This window comes from Arabidopsis lyrata, assembly GCF_000004255.2.
Source record: "Arabidopsis lyrata subsp. lyrata unplaced genomic scaffold ARALYscaffold_2, whole genome shotgun sequence".
NCBI classification, from domain to species: Eukaryota; Viridiplantae; Streptophyta; class Magnoliopsida; order Brassicales; family Brassicaceae; genus Arabidopsis; species Arabidopsis lyrata.
Genome location: NW_003302554.1, coordinates 15,799,206 through 15,820,437, shown reverse-complemented (window position 1 = coordinate 15,820,437; position 21,232 = coordinate 15,799,206). Strand labels below are relative to the sequence as shown.

Here is a 21,232-nt window from a genome sequence, read left to right as displayed (position 1 = left end):
TTAAAAGTCTTTGTTACAAACTTACACGACATCTTTCGTTCGTTTCTTTTAGAATTTTTTTTTTTTTCCAAACTAAAGAATACCGCCATATAAGAACTAGCTACATGCATAATGTGTATGATTAATTTTTTGGTCACGGAATTAAACATTTAAACATGTTATTCATCAAATACAAGACAAAATTATACAAATAGATTCCAACATACGGATAACTTTGATAGATAACAAGTTGTTATTAACAACTCGATGGAAATACAGACATTGAGAATGTGTGATACTAGTATATATGGGTATACATCAACATTAGGTTTTTTTCTCACAATTTTCTTACATTTTTCTCAGGTAAGAGCTCACTAGTTAGTGATTTTACACATCAAGCATACATGCTAACGATCTAGAGTCCCGTACGTATACGGACTAAATAGTTAAGCTAACAATTTAGGGTTTATAGTCTGCAAAGAAGCTAATCCTAGGAGGCAGAGTTTCCAACAGACAAAAAGTCGAAGAAGGGAACATGACTTTCATTTTTGGTGCCCGAGTTACTGGGTTTGCTTTGACCCGAATCTTGATCTATAGTCTCGCGCTTGTTTGAATCCGTGTTTACTTGTAGAAAATTGTAGAACTCCATAGGCTTTTTACTCTCGTTTGCTGCGATCCAAACGATAAAAGAAGGACAATATTAATTATAATTAAGCTATATATGTCGATTGCAACTATAAAATGTTTAAAAGATATAGAGATGATTTAATGTAATGACGAAAACAATATATGATGATGACTGCAAGAAAGACATGAAACTTTAATTGAAATCTATCAGATAAATGATTATATATGCAATGAAAAAGTCGGCTAAACTCTTTGAAAAATAAAAAGTCGGCTAAACTTCATGTAAAAATTCTGGAACATATACTTTTTCATCAATAATCCGTGCAAGACTCATATACATGCAAACACATCTATAGAAAATAGATTCCTTCTCCATCATATTGAGTTTACCTTTGTGATTTAAAGCGATCTTTCCGGTGAAAAACTCCTTTAGGAACTGAAGATGATTGATATGAGAGAACTGGTAAGGGAAATTTATAACGTCTGCTGGTAATATTTTCTTCCTATCACCGGAACTATAATTACGATCATAACCACCAGAACTCATCATGATTTGTTCACTCGCCATTAAAGAAGAAGACGAAGTCGTCGAGGGTAGAAGACGAGGCTTAGAGGTTTGACGTGTGCGACGAGCCATGATGACGTGCCAATGGTTCTTGACGGCGTTATCAGTTCTTCCAGGGAAAAGCCTTGCGATGATGGACCATCTGTTCCCATGGATCCGATGAGCCGCTAAAAGTCTTTCTTCTTCTTCTTCCGTGAAAGGGTTTCGGTTTATCCTTGGATCCAATTGATTAAACCACCTCAATCTACAACTCTTACCTGCATATATCAACACAATTAATTCATATGTATATCAAAGTATCAAAACGGGTATCAAACCCTAGCTAGTTTTGTATATATATATGGACGACCAACCCTAGAAGATATTAATTACCAGATCGACCAGGGAGCTTGAGAGCTATGGCGTTCCAATTATGAGGACCGTATTGTTCGACAAGATCCTTGAGCTTCTCGTCTTCAGCTGGTCTCCAATGGCCTCGGCTGCACATGATCATTTTCTTCTTCACGCCGATCTATCTAATTACGTAATAACTAAGTATACCGATCCAAACCAATACAAGAACAAAGAAAAAGAAACAGACACCTAGATTCTATATCAATAAGACAATAACGTACGCAAATATTTTGGTGTGTTTATTTTATGTGTAAAATAGAATTTAAAACCCTAAGTTTTTTTCTTGGGGAAAGGTTGGGGAAGATGGGTATGTGGGAACAAGAAGAAAGCTGAAGAGTACCTGCACGTATATATATATATATATATTATTGAGAGTATATAATATACATTTTATGTATATGAAGAAAAATAAACTAAATAAAATCCGTTAGGGAGTCGAGAGGGTTTGGACGGACCTCTCTACCGGCGACTGATGCCAACGTCTTCCCTAACCAAACACAACACCCCTCTTCTAAGTAATCTACCTTTTCTTTTCTTTATTTTCTTGGATCTTAATTAGTTCATATACTAATATTTATGGAATATTGATTTTAGATATATGGGTAGAGATTGCTTTGTGTGAGCTAATTAAATTTCGTTAACCTCTCCACGTCCCTTCGTATAGTTAAATTATTAATTTAAGGTTTGTTTCTAAGTTCTAACCTACACCGGCTACTTCAAGCCACCAATACTCATCTACGTTTGTGTACTCTTTGGCAAGCTACGTATTTACATATAATAAAATAAATTTCAATATCCTAATTAAATTTGTGAATTATTGCTGTTTTTAGAATTTTTTTATAAGAACTAATAAATATTTCTATCATTTTATGCACATATATATATAGATTTTTTTCATTATAATTTTTCTTTCTAATATTAAACATTACAAGACACAAGTATCATACTTAGATTGTATAACGAAACTACTTAACTTTGCTATATTAGATTAAAAGAAAAACTTAAATTATGATATTTCTCATGAAATTAGTTTGTGATATTTTCTCTAGAATTTTAATTTTTTTTTATGTTGTTCCTCATAAATAAACTTCTCCATATGCTTAAAGTTAATTAATAACAAAAATATCATGGGCAATTTCTATACTCATTACTTTAGATGGATCATGAGATATTTGTTATTATTCCATTATATGTGGATTCCAACTATATTGCCTTTGGTAGTTAATTGGTAATGCTGATTAATTGTTTAGAGAGAACTTTGAAAAAAAAAAAAAAAAGAACACGAGGAAAAGGAGAGAGTTTGGTACCTATGTTGTGGACTTCTCTGGTTAAATGGCAGGTCATATTGTTGGATAGGTTTTTGATATCTTTCAGACCTAATCAACGTACGTTTTCTCTAAGCCTTAATTCAGAATATATCGGCCAACGTGGAGACAATACAACTAACTATTTTCAGCAAGTTAATTCAGCTTTTTAACACCAAAACATTAACAACTAACTTGATCGAACTGACTAGGCTAAGCATCATCGGACAAATATATTCTTTTTTTTTTCATTAGTAGTAGTAAAAATAAAAATAGATAATAAATATATCATTCTTTATTTCACTTTTTTTTTTTTTCTGAAAAAACCTTTTTTTATCTCTCTTTCAACTATAAGTGGACTAACTATTAGCAATTTTTATTAACTCTCTTAGCAATTTTACTATTAGCAATTTTTATTAATTCTGATGTGGTCAAACATTTAGTCGTAAAAAATACAAAGGTGGTCAAATATTTGGTCTCCAAGGACGTCATTAGTTTCTCTCTTGTCCAAAACGGAACTTTATAGGTTTCGTACATTGAGGACTAAAAACAGAATCAGTTACATTGAATGTTCCGTGGGATAAATTAGAACAGTTCTTCTATTAGTTTCTGTTTATTTTCTTTAAGCGAAAACCAAAATAATAGCTGGTAAAGTTTAGTAGGAAAATAAAATAAAACAGAGAGTTAGTTGGGAAAGAAGCCATAACCAACTTTCAGTTTGTTCTATTGGTAGTTAGGAGAGAAGCCTTCTTCAGTTTCGATTTTCGAACCTATCATAACTAAACTTAAGTTGTTTCTTCAAAAATGTCTCATTTCAACTAAACCGGATCCTGATTACACTAAACCGATAACATATACCAGACCGGTTTTCATTTTTCAACTATAGACGGGTACTAAATGCTGAGATACCAACTGTCATGTCTTCAGTCTTCACCAAGAGTTCTTGAGACTTGAACCTGTTACCAGAACTGGTGCAACGTCGTTAATCTTAGCCGGACGATGAAGCCAAGCTGTTCTAGCATCATAATGTTTCAAGAAACTCACATCAAACTCGAGAATCAGAGAGCAAGAGCAGATGGTAAACCAGAATAGTCATGAACCATAAAGAAAACAGGCCTTTCACATTGCTAAGGATCATACAAAGTTCGGCTCTATGTACGCAATGGTCAATCCAATGACTTTAAACGAACATGTTAAACATATTGTGCGCTCTGAGAGCTTTTTAAAAAAAATCAACATAACTATTTGACAACAGACCTGGATAGGTCTCTTTGCTTTGGAGACCATGATTATTGGTCCAGAATTGGGGACTTTGATGGATGAAATTTCACCAGGGATTATAATCACAAAGAGCTCCTCTCGAGGCAACAGAACCATCGCACTGCTGAGAATGGTTCTTTGTTTTAGTATGATGATATGGTCCAACAATTCTCACTTCCCATTACTTCCCTCTGAGTTTTGTACTTTTTCTCTTCTCACTGAGTGCAAAACGCCTAGCCATACTATGGTTGTAAAACTTTTTCATATGTTCAGAAAGCTTATGGATTGCCTTGAGGTTACCAACAGTAGACAAACGCATCAAGAAAGAGTCAAACGCTCGATATGGCAGTTTGAGTCCTTTGTTCACAACCTCTTCCAGTAGAAAACACGCCTCTTTAGCTCTGTGACAGTCGAAAAGCCCATTGATCATAACACAGTAGGTTTCAATGTCCTGAACACAGTCTCTTTCGTCCATTTCTTTCCATGTATTGAATGCTCCATCGGGATCATCCATCTCGAAAAACATAGATATCAGCATGTTGTATGTTTGCACGCTAGGAGCACAACGCGACTCTACCATTCTTCCATAAAGTTTAAGTGCTTCATCGCTCTTTCTATTCTCACACAGTACCCTAAGAAAGCAATTGTAAGTTACTATATCAGGCGGGTAACCTTTATTGCTCATCTCATCCAAGAACTTGTACGCTTCCTCAACCTTTCCAGCCATACACATACCTTCAATTACATCCTTGTATGTCGACACATCAGGAAGGCAACCCGTGCTTATCATACGCCCAATTAGCTCAAAACATTCTTCTGCCTTATCATTCTTTGCCAATGCCACAATCATTAAAGCAAACGTCTTTGCGGTTGGAGCAGAAACAACAGAGCCTTTGGTTATCATAAATTCAAACAAATCAGCTGCCTCATCCACCATTCCAGCTTGGCAAAAAGTATCAATGGCAGCACAATAAGTGAAATTTTCCGGTTTATGACCAGCCTGGATCATCTCTTCAAGCAGCTTCATTGCCTTTTTAGGGTCTCTCACTCTACACCACCCAAAGAACAAGACATTGAATGTAGTTGCATCAGGTTTAACTCTATGCCTCATCCTTCTAAGCAAAGCTTCACCCTCCTTGACCAAACCACACTTACACAGAGCATCAAGAAGCATATTGAAAGCGTTAATCTCCGGCTGCGTCTTCACTCTAATCCGTTTCCTCTTGGCAAATTTCTGAACATGAGTCAAGTACCTCTCACAATACTTCCTCAGAATCTCCAACAGAATATCCGCAGGAACAACGGTTTTCTTGTTTCTCTTCATGTAATCAAGCATATCAATCACAATCCTAAACTGCTTATTCTTATACTTCGTACTTGACAATATATCAATCATCTCATTGTAAGCAATAGGCTCATGTGAGTAATGTTCTTGATGTCCAGCCCAAGTAAAGAACCGAAAAGCCGTCTTTTCCTCGTATTGAAGCCTTTGTAAGATCTTGCATACCACAGGAGTTGTCAAATCGACAACAGAATCATCAAGGGCTTTCTCCATATCATCATACGCATTCAAATTCGCCATTATAGCTTCGTGTAAGATTCCAACCGCATGACTAGAACCCTTTGTTCTAATATCATTTTCATTGCAATAAACCAGTGATTGATCTTCGGAAACTTTCTCTCTACGGATAATTTCAAGTTCTGGGTCTAACAAAGTCGTAGAACAGAATCGATGTCCAGAAAAAGATGAGATTTTTTTGTCGATTTGAATAGAATCTAGACGAGAACTGAACAGATGAGAGAAAAGTGTGGACCTTTGTTGTGGTGTTGTCGATAAATGCAAGGAGAGTCTACAACGAACAAAACAGGAGACGAGCCTTCGCATCATTCAGTAATCAATCACTCGAAGATAAGTTCTTTGCGAGGTTTAAAGCGAAAGAGACTACGAGGAACCAGAGGAATAGGACGGCAATGGAGAGACGAAAGAGAGAGAGAGAGAGAGAGAGAGAGAGAGAGAGAGAGAGAGAGAGAAAATTGGAAGTTATTTAATGGGCTTTCTTATATTGAGACCTTTCATTTTAAATGGGCTTTAAAATTTGTTGGGATGTACATAGGATCCTTATGGGCCAGCCTTAGAGATTTTGGAAGCCAGATGCTCCCAAATTTTTTAAAATTTGGAGATTTATTGGGACCAATTATCGTAAAAATAAATAAAATTGGAACCATTTTGTAAATAAGTTTTGCTTAAAAATTTCAAAAAAAATATGGGACATAGCAAATGTTTCACTCTGCTATGTCCAGGACCGGCTCTGATGGGACAAATGTTTAAATGTACATTTAGTGTAACAACCAATAGTCAAACCAAATCGAAACAATGATCATGCTTAAGTTTGAATTTTACTTACCACTGCAGTTAAACATGGCAGGTTTATTGGATTTAAACTTCCTAACTATTAAATGGAGAAAACAAAATCAAACCAAAACTAACTAAATAATTGTATCCAGGGGCGGATCCAAGTGGTTAGAAGGTGGGGCACGTGCCCCACACTAAATCTATATTGTTTTGTTTGTAAACATAATTAATAATAACACCCTAGCATTATTGGTAGTGTTCCTACAATCCAAAACTCCCGTCACTAGTTCGAGTCTCATTTGTGTCAGATTTCCCTTTTTTATTCCTTCATCTTAAACATTAATTTAATCATTTCCTCATTAAGTTCCAACTTCTTCTCAGAAAAATATGTTTTGATATTTCTTTAATTAATTAAAATAGTAAATGTATTGATATTATATATTTCTATAATGCTTTTTTTAGGAAAAAAGATACCTAGCTACACGAAGTATGCTATAATACATGGCCACACATCCGAAGTTTAAAAATGTATCCCTAACTACACAAACTATATGTATCGCATGCTCACATATACGAACTATATGTAGTCATGTCGCCAACATCACAAACATTTTTTTCGGATACACTTTTCGCCGGAATCCGGCATTGACCAGTTTGACCGGCGTTGACCAACATAAATATTAAAAAAAAAAAAATTAGTTTTTTAATATTTAGAAAATTATGTTATTGAATCATTTATAATATAGTATAATTAAAAAAATATATACAATATAAAAATATAAAAATATTTTGTATATATATTCAATGCATTGATTTTTATAATTAGTTAGTTTCAATAATTTCAAAACTAAACTAAAAATAAAACAAAAACCAATTAGGTAAAATAATTATAAATAGAAAATTTTAAATACTCTCTAGTCTAAAGTTTTTTTTATAATATGTTGTTAATTTTTTTTGTATTATTAGAAGAATTTTTCGTAATAATTTTAGATACAAAAATTAACAACATATTATACAAAAAACTTTAGACTAGAGAGTATAGAAAATTTCATATTTACAATTATTTTACCTAATTGGTTTTTATTTTATTTTTAGTTTAGTTTTGAAATTATCGAAACTAACTAATTATAAGAATCAATGCATTGACTATATATACAAAATATTTTTATATTGAATATTGTATATATATTTTTTGATTATATAATATTATAAATGATTCAATAACATAATTTTCTAAATATTAAAAAACTAAAAAAAAAATTTTTTGAATATTTATGTTGGTCAGCGCCGGTCAAACTGGTCAATACCAGATTCCGGCGAAAAATGTATCGGAAAAAAATGTTTGTGATGTTGGCGACATGACTACATATAGTTCGTATATGTGGGCATGTGATACATATAGTTTGTGTAGTTAGAGATATATTTTTAAACTTCGGATGTGTGGCCATGTATTGTAGCATACTTCGTGTAGCTAAGTATCTTTTTCCCTTTTTTTTAATGGAAATGTATTACAAAATTGTATATCTATATACATTATGTACCTTAGTACCTGCATAGGTTGTAAGAAACAAACTATCTGAATGGATAAATTATATATTTTATTACAAAATTTAAATTTTCATAGATGTAATAATTTTGAAAAAAAACAAATAAAATAAATGGTGTCCGATACTAAATACTTTCCTGGATCCGCCACTGGTTGTATCATACTAATTCATGCTAGATACGGTTTTAATTTGATTAATACCTTTTCTAAACAAAATTAGAAAACCCTAACCAAATTTCGAATTCAACATCTCGATTTACTTGTAATGATCGAATTACTTTATAGGGTCTTTTAGTTGGTTAAAAAAAAAAAAAAATCAGTTAGTTTCTATAAAAGGAAACCAAGTCGTAGACGAAACATAAAAAAAATACAAAGTAGCTTTAAGGCTTCTTTAGCCTGCTGGTAACATCGAACCAACAGTAAGTAAAGGAATGATTGAAGACACGTGTCGTCACCAACCGTCCTTTATAAATTTTGCTACAGACCGTTGGGGCGGTGAGACAGTCGTGATCTCCTAACCGAAACCGATTCATGAACCTGGACACGTGTCTTCCCTCAACTGGTTTTGTACAAATATCTTCTTTCGTCGTTACGTTGCCCATAACATAGCAACGTCACTTTGATTGACATTTCTGCCACATGGACTGCATGTGACATCACTGATATTACCCAAAACAGAAACTAATGCTTTTTTTTTTTTTGTGTGAGAATGATTTTTGAGCAAATAGTGGACGTGGGATGCTTATGCATAGGCCGGTGGATTTTTTTTGATTGGTGACTCATTATGTTTTTGTGATTGTGGTTTGTAACCAAAAAGATCTAAAGATTCAATGATATTTTAGAAAGGGACGGTCGTTTTGATGTCATGTAACACATATTTATTCGGTCTATGGCGAATGTACTTGGTATAAATACTCCAACTTGACTTTTTTTTTGTGTGGTTAAAATCCAACTTGATAATTTTGTAACATGTAGAAACAATAGACTACACATACACGCACATATTTTAAAAAACAAACCTTAACGTACGAGGCACTTTCTATACAAGGATTTGTGACATACTTTAAATTAAAAATAAAGCTTTCGTATGATTCAGAGAGAGGATGGTGCCAAGGAGCTTCTAATTTTTAATAATTTAGAATTATGGAAACCAACCATATATCCATGCGTATGCATGTTGTAGGATAAGTATTGATAATGGTGGACATCATCGACATACTCCATACACATTTATTTTATAGCTAAATAATTTTCTCATACCTTGAAAATATAGGTAGTTTGTCTTTTGGTTCGTACATTCTCAAATTGAAAAACATGGCTTGCTTTTTGAGGGAAGAAAAAATCTTTTTCATGAAAATGTTTTTATTAAGAAATTGTATCTAATATGAATATGTTTTGAAGGAAAAAAAAAACATTGGCCACATTGATAATATTTTAAATGAACAAAATACAAAAACATAATCTAATTTCTAATTGGTAATACAAAATGGTACAAACGGTTAGAGTAAATAAATAGTTAAAAACGGTTTAAAGTAACGAGTAGAAAACAAGTTGAGAATATTTTTGTAATGTCATTGTGATTGTATGTCAATACCGAGTTAAAAATAAAAATCAAAATTTTTAATTTTTATAATGAAATTCCATATTTTTATTTTGAAAAATTGATCTTCATAGTAAATTATTTTTATTCAACCTCTTTTTTCAACAATTTTAATAATTTTGATGAGAGGTAACTCTAAAAGTCGAAAGAGCATTAATTTTGCTTTTATAATAAAAAGTTGAAATTTGTGCCCTTTTCGAGTCTTTCTTCATCTTCATTCTCAATTTCCTCCTCTGCTCTCTTCTCTCAGCCCCATCCTCTTTAATTACCATCTCCAATCCCCTGAACCAGGATTTATACCATTGCGATTCCGCAATCCAACACTATCTCTCTCTCTCTCTCTCTCTCTCTCTCTCTCTCTCTCTCTCTCTCTCTCGTTTCCATTCTCCAATAGGAAATAGCAGAAGCATTTTTTTATGGTAAAGTTTCGATTTTTCAAATTCATATACTCTCTGATTCAAACCCTTTTTCGCTCCGGCTCTGGAATTAGGGTTTTGGAGGTTCCTAGTTGGTTCTCCGGATTCAATTCGAGTCTGAGAAAACTCACAATTTGATAGACTCGTTTCAAAATGTTGCTTAAGGGTTTTCTTTTTTCCATGTATTGAAGTTTTTGCTTAAACCAGTAACGAGGTTTCTTGGCTCCATACACCATCCCTTTCTCTATGTATTCTTGCATTATCTTTGATGACCCTTCACTCAAAATCTTTGTTTTTTCATGTCAAGTTGCTTCCTAGACTTAGAAAATTCTCGTTTTTAATGGATTTCGTTCATAGAACATTTAAAGTTTCATGCTTTCTCTGTGAGTCACATGTTCTTTTTTTCTTGAGCTGATTAAGTCTCTTTTTTTTCTTTGCAGCAATCACTTGAATTTTATGTCTTTTAGCCAATAATTCTGATAAACGTCAAGAGGTAGGTGAGAACCACATCTATCAAATGGTGTCATTTACTTGTTTGTTTCTGCTTGGACATTGGTCTAAAAGTAGATTAGAGTTTTAGTCACGTAGAATTATGAAGATTGTAGTATGGCAGATGGCTCGTGAGCTAGTTTAACTTTATCTTATGAATTTAGTGGACGAGATAGGAGTTGGGTTGTTTTTGGTTGGACATTAATTAATTTCGTCTCTTTGTGCCATGTTCCATGGAGGATCTCTAGCTTGATCATCTCATTTAGATATCAAATTTGGTCATTGCTAAGGTTATTCTCTGTTTCTGTTTTTATCTGTTGGGGTTGTAGATTCGTTAAGCTCTAGAAATGGGATGCTTTGCATCAAGGCCAAAGGACACTGGTGGAAACAGAAGAAAGCCAACGAGTATCGGAGATGTTTCAGTATACGTACCTGGTTTAAGGATACCCAAGCCTGTGGAGTTTTCTCAGTCACTGGGTGATCAATTGCCAAAGACTCTGGTGGAGCGCTTGACAGCTTTAAGAACGCGAATAGTTGTGATGGCAAATCAAGAAGGACCAACGATAACAAGAACTAGGAGGAAGACACAGCATGGTATGGAAGAATATCTTTTCTGTTTCTTGTTTCTCTTTGCCCTGCTTTCCCCCTTCTAACTTAACGGAATTGGTTCTTGTAGGAGGTTCTACGCTCGCAGATCTCCATCAAGCTTTGGAAGATTATCTACCTGTTCTCTTAGGATTAACTAAAGATGGTAATATACTATTGATGTGCTCTAGTATCGAGATCTGTTTGGCTGTAGATATTCTGACATATATTTTTTTTATATGTTCAGGTAGCCATTTACAATGCAAAGTACAGTTTAATTGGGTAAATCAGGAAGATGAGCAAGAGGTGCGGGAACCAAAACTGTTTATCTCTTATTGTGCTGTTTTGTTTGTTCCTTCACTTTAGGATTTAGACTTTTACATTAATGGTTGGTAGTCTCTGACAAGATTATATACGTCTACCAGGAAACAGCCATATCAAACGTTTGGTATGAAATTCTGTCGGTTTTGCATCTAATGGCAATGCTACAAATGTCACAAGCCAATTTACTACTTCTTCCTAGAGGTTCCAGTGATGGCTATCATCCAAAGATATCAGAAGGTAAGACCTGCCAAATTGCTCGTACTTAAGAGAAATACCATACATGCTAGTTGTTTTCTGTAAGATTCCGCTTCCTCTTCACATTTTCTTGAAATTTCATAAGCACCATTTCTCCAGAAATGGAACTGTCTGATGTATTGACCCCTCGTTAGTTATCCAACAATAGATTAGAAGAGGGTTCCTTCTGATGCTCTTAAGAGGGAAATTGATAGCTAGTTTATAGAAAGATCTATGTTTCTAGGATTCTCTAGATGGATGGATAAGGCAGGCAGGTAGAAAGGTTGAAGGAATGTATTGTCTATGAAGGCCATAGACGACAATCTCTGGCTTATTTAGCATTATATATGGACAATACAGTTTTCTACTGTCTCGATTAGCATTATTGGAAATTGTAATGGTAATGTCTTTTAGTCTTAACGATATGCTTGTTTCAATCTTTTATAGAAAATAGGCGAGCTTCAATCGATATCTTCTTAAAGGCAGCTGGATACCTTGACTGTGCTGTGAAGCATGTTCTTCCTCAGTTTTCAACCGAGCTGAGGTTCATATATGACAAAGTTTCTAATGTCAAAGATTGTAGTTTTCAATAGTTCTGATCGACTCTGCTGACACGATGGTTGTTTCTCCTTTGCCTTTTCTACAGGAGAAGTTTACCAGTTGACCTAGCAGAAGGAGCTTTACGGGCACTTTGTTTGCAAGCATTAGGCCAGGTAGAACCACTTTTTTTTGGGATTAACTACTTATGATTTGCTACATGTGTTGCCTAGTTTATTTGTGAATATCGTCATCATGTTCAACTACTAGAAACTCAGCCTAGGTTAGAAGTAGTGATGTAGATAGGTACCTTTTGATTAGTTTAATAGACATTTGTAGTCCTCTATTAAAGTTCTAATTTTCTGATTTAGGGTGTTGATATCCAACTTGGGATGGCGATTGATAGTGCAAAAGCCACTCTTGCTGTGAAACGAAGACTTTCATGTGAAATGGTGAAATACTGGCAGCAGGTGATCCTTTACCTTATCAAATTTGTTATCTTGTATACCTTTTGTGGTCATCACTTTATTATTATAATGAATTGAAACGTAGAAAGATTAGGTGTCTTAATGGGAGTAGTGTGTATTATCCACTTTAGAATAATGGGACAAAAAAACCAAAAACAAAACGAAATAGCAAAAAGAAGAAAGGGTTTATTTCACATCACGAAAGTGTCAGTAACTTGTGCCTGCTGATCACTCATATTTGAGGAGGAAAATGGGACTTAAATTGCTTAATAAGTTATATCATAAATTAAGAAATATCATCTTTAAACGTGTCTACCAACTTATACTATACTGCTCGTTTACGTGCTGAAAAAAAAGAGCAAACAACAAGAAAGTATAAACCTTGCTTGAGCTTGTTACTAGTTTCCTCTTTGTTGAGGCTCTTGGAAGAATTGACAGACTCTCTTTTGTATTTCTGGTTGTTAAATTTGTAATGTTTTCTTGCGATAAAAGCTCTCTAACACTTATTGATGGACATTGATTAGGCACAAGATAACTTAATGAATCTTCCATTAGCAAACGGGTGGGGCGAAAAGCATAGTCTCTTTGTTAAGTGGAAGTATGTTGAAGCTAAGGTACAGTTTGGACGTCTTTCTCTCTCTTTCTCACATCATTGGATCTTTAGAATTCACATAGATGAGTGAGAAACTTGGTTATCTGTACAAGGCTTCAATTTGTATCTTCTGTTTTCACTAAAATACTTGGTATCTCTGTGTATTTGTAATACCAGGCTGCAGCTTACTACTACCACGGTTTGATTCTTGATGAAGGAAACACAGAGAAATCACATGGCATGGCGGTCGCTGCTTTACAGGCTGCAGATGAGTGTTACAAAGAAAGTAAGAAAGCAAGTGAGGCGTTTAACACCTCTTCACCCACATCAAGGTAAAATCGTCTTCTATGCCTTTGTCAATGGATCGCCTTGTATCTCTCTATCCATCAGTCATTAAGATCCATCCACATTTCTTCAGGACTCCTCCGCTTTTTGGGACAATGAAATATCTATCAGAGAAAATACCGAAAGAAACTTCAAGTAAAGTCAGGATAAACCGTGATCTATACTCTTATGAAAAGTGAGTTTCAGTTTGAAGCTTTGTCTGAGTTTTCTCTCTTCTCTTGCTATGATATTTTAAACTCAAATCTTTTTGTTGTCCACTTATGCTGAATTATAGGATCATGGAGACAGCACCGACGCTTCCTGATTTCGCCTTGGCATTAAAACCTGATGAGTACCAACTTCCTTCTGTCGATGCGTCATGGTCCGAGGACAGTCTACAGACTAAAAAAACATCAAATCACATAAAGGGCAACCAACGATAGAGCAGTGAATAGTAGATTGCATATCACCTTATAGAGTTACAAAGCCAATGGCTGCCATAGAAACACAAAGGGTATAACTACACTAGTGATTCTCCAAATGTCAATAATATATCAGCTCTCTGGGTGTGAAAAAACTACCGAATTGGATTTGAATTAGTTTTCAGATAAAAATATGGGAAGATGTTGTTCTGTATTCTCTGTATGTTGCTGTAATTTTGTTTGTCTAGTGCAATAAAGTTCGATTCTTTCTGTTCCACATTCGTTATTATTTCTGCGAATCCGAATGTTTTTGAACAAATGGAGGGGCAAATCCCGGGAGAAACAAAGGCAGAAAAACTTACAAGCAAGGAAAGAGAGAGGGCAGGCAGAGAAAAGAGAGAGAGAGAGAGAGACAGAGAGGCAAGAATAAATCGAAAAAAGATTGTGTTACTAGTGGTTCTAGTAAAGGGTGGAGAAAATTAACGGGGAAGCGGAGACAAGCCATCCAAACAGCTGAAGATAGAGAAGAGTTGGCTCGTCTCTACTGGGCATTGAAAAAAACGAAAGAAAGGGTCAATTACAGAAGAAAAATATGAAACGAAACCTTCAGGCCTGAATTGGAGCAGAGATGGGTGGTGGGACAAGCGTGAGTTTACTCTCATAGTCATGTGTTTTCATTTTTCAAGATACATGAATAATCCAGATTAACAATTTATGATTTCTTTAATTTATCTGAATTTCTGGTTTCTTTAATTTATCTGAATTTTTGGTTTAGTTTAATTATCTATGTAAACCGGTTTTGGTTTGTCAAAAACAATATACAATCTTGGTTTTTGTGAGGAATGATTTCTTTTCTTCTGTGTAGCTTGAGCCTTGATGCACGAAATCTCGAATCAATATCTTGGATTATTTTTCTGTATTGCTGAACAAAACACTCGATTAAGCTTTACCAAAACAAGAATAAGTTTTTACTCTTAATAGGTATTTGAAAGTTGGGCCTTGAAAGAGACTGCGACTGCGAGCAGACCCGGCCCACAATACAAACTAAATTACCCAAACAATGATTTAGAGCACCCAAAGAGATGTGATATATTTCCTGTTCTAAAAATCCCCGCCTAGCCCCGATTACTCCCCGCTTAATCGCTAGGCCCACCCTATCCGCCTCGATTAATGACTAATCCCCTAAAAAATCAGTAACCCGATTATTCTCCGCCTAATCCGATTACTTCCCGCCTAATCCGATTATTTTCCACCTTATCTTATATACCCCGATTATTTTTTAGATTGCAAGTATAAAAAAACCTTTTATTTTTGTTATTCAATCATTTGAATGGGGAGTTTGTGATGTTTTACAATAACTTGTGTTCAAATTTTAATAAAAATCATAAATTTGTAATAAAAATCATAAATTTTTACAATATTGGATTAATATATTTTAAAAATATTAAAATAACCCTAAAACTAATCCCCGATTAATCCCCGATTTTAATCCGATTTTCCGATTAATCGCTAGGCCCATGCCGACCGCCTGACTAGCGCCTAGCGATTTTTCAAACAAGATATATTGTTAGGAAATTTGGTTTAGGTCCTTTATATAAAAAAAACAATATATATATATATATATATATATATATATATATATATATATATTATAGGTTTTGTTAATAATTCATTTTTTGTTGGGATTTTTTGTACCATATTATGTGAAGTATAAGCTTTTAAGGTAATAAAATGTTAATTAAGTGGAAAACTATATTCACCAAACAAAATTTTTGTACAGAAATTTTTCTTAGCTTGATTCCATTGTCTGCTTGCTAAGGTATATGACTTTAATTCTTCTTTTGTCTGCTTGCTAAGGTATGTGACTTTAATTACAAAATCAAAGATTTTGCTTTAAAGAATAAAATTGAAAGAAAATAATTTTATTTTTAAGTATTTTTCTTTTCATGCAAACTGATTATGGATTTAAAAACTGTTTAATCAAGTTTTAGTATGACTTTTTATAACTATATGATTTGTAATTTTTTTAAAAAAAAAGTATAAAGGGCATTTTTTTTTTATTTGTGTAGGGTATTCGAAGATACTGGACCGGCTTTGACTGCGAGATGAGATGAGAAGAGACCAGAGGAAAAATGTTAGATTTTTTTTATTTTTTTCACTGATTTACTCTTTGTCTTTCAAAAGTTTACACATTTTTTTTTGCATGAACAGTGTCTGAAGGGGCATCTCTTTGGAAACATGGGTAAGAATAAAATGTGGCTACTATCGCCAAAGATTCGGAAGAGATGAAGGTGATTTTTGAAACCTTGTATGAGATTATAGGTTGTGTTTTGCCTTATGGATGTAGATTGTGGTCATGGTCGTAAAATTAGTGTTCGGTTCTTAATTTCCACATCTTGCAAATTAATGTTGTCTCGAGATTTATTAATTGACGTCTCTAATTTAGGATTTTTGTCTGTTTGATTTCAGAATAGTGCAATTAACTTGCTTTGGGTTTACCAACCAGAGTTATTGTTGCACCACCACCACCACCGGTCCCCCCTAATCGACACATTATCAATAAAGCTAGAATGAAATCATAGAAAACAATGTATTTTCAGTTTAGACCAAGGAATATTTGAAAGTAACTGTGGATGGATAAAAGAATTAACAATTATTTAGTTATTTCGATTATATTTTATTTGCTTGATTTTCCAAGATATTTTTATTCCTAAAATCGTTTTTTAAACTACTCATTGAGTCTATAAAGACAAATGACTATTAGTTCGTAAACATACATTTTCCTTGCATATTACAGTTTTCACTTTTCACAAAGAAAATTAAAAATAAAATAGTTTGAAATTTTTGTAAATGCATTATGCATCTAAGCCTTTTATGATTTGTGTGTAGCATCTCACAGCCTCTATAAACCTCACAGATATGTCCCTTCAGAGTTAAGATTACCAGCCACAAGGGTCTTGTAATCAGAGTTTCATCAGGCAATGGAATCTCTCGTAACTCCTCTCTCTTAAACACATACTTTTCCCTTAAGAGTCTAATCTTGATTATCTTAAACCGTTCCCAATCTGTCCCGGTTAAATGTTTCAGCCCGGTAACAATTGAGTATAGATAGAACCAGGCCCGGTCCACCACACATTTCTAAGAAACATGTGTATTGGGCCTCCAGATTTTTTAAGCTTTTTAGTATAAAATTAGGCCTCAAAAATACTTTTTATTGCAAATAAGATGCCCCATTTTTTTGAAATATTCAGATTTAGTCTCAAATTTTTAAATTTGATCTATTTGTTATTGCAAAATTAGGCCTCATTTTCCTAAAATTTTAAAATTTGGTCTCAAGTTTTAATTTCTTCTATAAAATCCATCAAAAAAAAAATCTTTTGTATTGGGCCCCATATTATACAGGGCCGCACTGGATAGAACAGATATGTAATTTGTGCCTAGTTAATTTCTATTATTATGAGATTCTTAATCACATTCTCTTTCCCACAAATGTTTAGATAAACAGAATCGTTAATACAAAATATGTTAATTGAAACTGAGCTAATGACCTCCTCACTAACCATAATTAAAACAAACTCGATGAGAAATTAAAACATCAACAAAAGGACAAAACAGTGCAGAGAGATGTCATTGACTCATCTTTCTATTTATTGCTATCATTGACTGTTACAATAGTACAAAATGTGGGGTTGTTTTGGAAATTAAATGGGGCCTCGGCTGCAGACAGAGTCTCTAGTTTATGTCTTTGCTGCTGATCAGAACAGTTTCGTTTGTGTTGAGCAGCTGATACCAATTTCGTACTACGAACACTTGCCGCGTCGGTTGCCCAAGACTGCGATTCTCATGGGGACTGGTGGAAAGATTTGGAAAGTAGCAATGAAGAGCAAGCATGAGAAAGTGTATTTTGAACGAGGCTGGGCCAATTTTGTGGCGGATAATGCCCTTAAAGACGCTGAGTTCTTGAGTTTTGTCTTCGATGGTTACCGACGCTATGCAGTGAGTATTTACGGTTACGGAGGTTGCAAGGAGATCGTGCAGCCATTGAAGTGGAAGAAATCTCTGATGAGACAGAGAGTGAAAACAGTGACATTTCTCTTGAAAACGTTATCCAGAGAAAGAGATCAATGATGATGAGACAAAGAGTGACACAGACTATTCTCCTGATAGTCTAGACACAACAACGATCTTGGTCGAATCTGTCCAGGTGTTCAATAAGTCCGCCACAAGCAGGAAGAGAGGTTTTAAGAAACATTATCCTTCAAACATTTACTTGATGCTTATAACGAAGCTGTTATGAAATTGATTTTCTTGGAAATTTTGCAGCCAATACCATTGAGAACCCGGAAGCATATTTGGATGATCCAAACAGTATAAGCTTTGAGACAGCTCTTAAGGATAGGCCGTATGAGCTGGTAAGTCGTAGTTAGAACTAGTATTTCTCTCATTTTAAATTCATTTCATTATCTACTGACTAAGACCATGTACACTGGTGAATTTTGCCCAGTATCATTAGCCCAAAAACTATATTATAATGGACCAAACCGTTTAATTGGGCCTGATACGTATCAGTGAACTGATACCTTTGATACTCAGTTTATGTGACGTGTCGGTTTGCAATTGGTCGTGTATTTTTTGGTTAAAACAGAAAAAAAAAAAAAATCTTTGCATCTTTCTCAACTCTCTCTCGAAAACTTCTCTTCTGTCGGCTCTTTCTCAGTTCTCCATGGGCAAATCTAAATCAGCCAACAAAGTAATCTTCTTCTCCACCAAAGTAATCAAAATCATCCAATTAGGGTTTTTGTTTTTTTTTGTTTTTGGCGGTCTCAGTGAAGAAGATGGTGCTGTCGAACAAGAAGCTGAAGCAGAGGATTCGACAAGATTTGGTTAAATCACTATCTGTCTCTGTAGCCGAAACCAATCCACAATCTCAGTCTCTGAAATTCCTCCTTGATTCATCTAGCCACAAACCCAGATTGTCCAAGAGAGAGAAGAAGATGGGGTTGTTCCTAAAAAGTTATATGTTAGGGGTATTCCTTATCAGAGTACAGAAGATGAGATTCGTAGCTACTTCAGAAGCTGTGGAGTCATCACTAAATTTGACTGCAAGATGCGTCCTGAGGATGGTGCTTTCAGTGCCTTCATCACTTTTGAAGTAAGTTTAACATTGTTGTGTTTCTCCTCTTGGGACACTTATATGTTGTAGCTTTTTGTTTTTGTAAGAACATAGGTCTTTCTTGATTTGGGTTTAGACGTTAGAGTTAGTTTGGTGTTTGTGTTTTAGCTTCATCGACCAAGCTATTCAATCTGGTGGTGGTGTTTTGGTTCATTGCTTCATGGGAATGTCTAGGAGGTTTTCATCCTTAATCTCATACATTCAGCTATTATATTTAGTGTTTAGGTTAGGAGTCACTGTGAATCATATCATTGCTAAGTAACCATAGGAATCTACAGACTCAGATTTGGCAGAAGTATATATGAATCTTGTAGTTTGCTTTGATACATTTATAGCTTGTTGATTCTGGTATCATTGGGGACTGTGGTAAGAGGTATGGTAGTGAAAAGATTACATATTGTGTGGACAAACTAAGAGTTTTTCTTGAACCTGTAATTTGGTTATTGTTTCGTTTTGTTATATGTATACTTACACAATTTGATTGGTTTGAATTGTGACTATAGTGGTGGCTTATCTGATGAAAAAGCATGGAATGGGATTCTCTAAAGCTGTGGAACTCATAAGGAGCCGACGACATCAGGCATATCCTAATTCCGGTTTCATTTGCAGCTCCAACAATTTGAAAAATCCATCTAAGGTATGCATGACTTCTTCTTTTTTCTATTGTGTGTATACAGAGAATCTTTATCTTTCCTTTTGCTTGGAAACCTTTTGAAATTTTGGTGACTGATTCCTCGGTTACTTGGATCAAGAATACTTACACACAAGTCATATCAATATGCATTACATAACATGTTCAAAATATTGTAGACTAATCTGTTTCAGGATCATTAGTAATAATAGTAATAAAGCAAACCCTTTTTGCCTTGGCAGTGGTATCTTCAAAGCATTGTTGTGTCAACAAAGAAACCAAACACAGGCTCCATTCATTTTTATTCACAGAAATTAGATCTAGAGACCGAAATGATAAACACCGTTCTTCAGCTCTGTTTGTTTCTAAGACAGTGAAAGCATATCACCAGTCATCTTCTATGCTTTCTCTCCACGCTCACCTGAAAATGTTTTATCAAACATTAACAGACATTTTAAGGCAAGCCAAGATTTGAGTCTTTCGTTTAAGAAGAATAAGGCTTTTGAAGTTTTAATTGCGTTTGCTTATCATCATGTTTTTTATCTTTATCATCATGTTTATTAATGTTTTTTTGAATTTTACGTTTTTTTTTTTTGCTGAAGTATATTCTATGTTTTTATAGATTGTAATATTACCTTTTGTTATCTTATATTATTATATATTTATTTTTCGATTTTGCAAATAATTTTTTTTAATTAATAATACCGATACCGGTCTCACCACTGGAAACAGATTTATTACCAGTATCATAAAAAATTTTAAACAATAAACAAACATTAAAATTAATATTAAAAAATTATTAATGATACTCATAGAGTATCAACTATGTGCATGCTCTAAAGCTCTCTATATACAGTTAGTTTATGAACAGTTTGTGAAAGTCTACTGTTTGAAGTTTGACGACAACATTGAATATATCGACTTGTTTGGAAAGCTAACTGCAAGGACAAAGAAGTGGGGAGATCAACGTGTTTGCATAAATAAATGGCATGATATATGCCGTAGAAACAAGTTCACAAAGAATGACTCCATCTTATGCGAAATTTTTCGCAACTGCGACAACGTGGTTTATGCGATCAAGATTCATATCATCCGTGGTAGTATCTAATAACAATTAGTATGTCTAATTTCAAACTTGTCTATGTTGGTCATGTGTATTTGAAGACCTTATAACTAGGTTTCTGCTTGTTAGGATTAAACTCTATATAATGAATCTTAAGCTTACTCATTCATATACCGAGGTTTGTTCCAAAGTGGACACGACACCTTGCATTAGCAAACACGAGAATCGATCAGATGCTTAGCGGAAATCAAGCGTTGGAGGTAACAGTAGCTGAGTAGAGTAAGAAGATTGACAAAAACATTGCCGATATGTTTGATACGATTAAAGTGTTCACGGGAAATCGTGCCT

At 34.3% G+C, this 21,232-nt stretch overlaps 3 protein-coding genes, 1 long non-coding RNA gene and 1 pseudogene across 7 annotated transcripts; 3 read left to right on the top strand and 2 right to left on the bottom strand.

The window, feature by feature from the left end:
* Window positions 1-201: 201 nt before the first annotated feature.
* Window positions 202-1,975, bottom strand: LOC9323547 (transcription factor MYB52). Its single transcript, XM_002887437.2, has 3 exons — window positions 1,544-1,975; window positions 997-1,428; window positions 202-648 (listed from the first exon to the last, which is right to left on the bottom strand). The coding sequence occupies exons 1-3, from the start codon at window positions 1,662-1,664 to the stop codon at window positions 470-472; spliced, it is 732 nt and encodes a 243-aa protein (XP_002887483.1). The 5' UTR covers window positions 1,665-1,975; the 3' UTR covers window positions 202-469.
* A 1,666-nt stretch (window positions 1,976-3,641) lies between these two features.
* LOC9323546 (pentatricopeptide repeat-containing protein At1g73400, mitochondrial) lies at window positions 3,642-6,116 on the bottom strand. The gene is made up of 2 exons (XM_021035938.1): window positions 4,126-6,116; window positions 3,642-3,878 (listed from the first exon to the last, which is right to left on the bottom strand). The coding sequence occupies exon 1, from the start codon at window positions 6,014-6,016 to the stop codon at window positions 4,310-4,312; it is 1,707 nt and encodes a 568-aa protein (XP_020891597.1). The 5' UTR covers window positions 6,017-6,116; the 3' UTR covers window positions 3,642-3,878; window positions 4,126-4,309.
* Window positions 6,117-9,841: 3,725 nt separating this feature from the next.
* Window positions 9,842-14,294, top strand: LOC9324991. 3 transcript variants are annotated; one of them, XM_021034685.1, is made up of 13 exons: window positions 9,842-10,046; window positions 10,484-10,536; window positions 10,862-11,126; window positions 11,209-11,283; window positions 11,365-11,423; window positions 11,543-11,678; window positions 12,123-12,219; window positions 12,322-12,388; window positions 12,584-12,682; window positions 13,204-13,293; window positions 13,449-13,603; window positions 13,690-13,791; window positions 13,891-14,294. In XM_021034685.1, the coding sequence occupies exons 3-13, from the start codon at window positions 10,880-10,882 to the stop codon at window positions 14,036-14,038; spliced, it is 1,275 nt and encodes a 424-aa protein (XP_020890344.1). In that variant the 5' UTR covers window positions 9,842-10,046; window positions 10,484-10,536; window positions 10,862-10,879; the 3' UTR covers window positions 14,039-14,294. The 3 variants fall into 3 exon arrangements, with proteins under 3 accessions (XP_020890344.1, XP_020890343.1, XP_002888928.1); XM_021034684.1 differs by having other exon boundaries at window positions 10,484-10,540; XM_002888882.2 differs by lacking the exon at window positions 10,484-10,536.
* Window positions 14,295-17,448: 3,154 nt separating this feature from the next.
* LOC9323545 lies at window positions 17,449-21,057 on the top strand (annotated as a pseudogene).
* Window positions 18,698-20,440, top strand: LOC110230792. 2 transcript variants are annotated; one of them, XR_002333949.1, is made up of 3 exons: window positions 18,698-19,169; window positions 19,694-19,827; window positions 20,064-20,335. It is a non-coding gene; the product is annotated as an uncharacterized LOC110230792 (long non-coding RNA). The 2 variants fall into 2 exon arrangements; XR_002333948.1 differs by having other exon boundaries at window positions 19,694-20,440.
* Window positions 21,058-21,232: the final 175 nt, after the last annotated feature.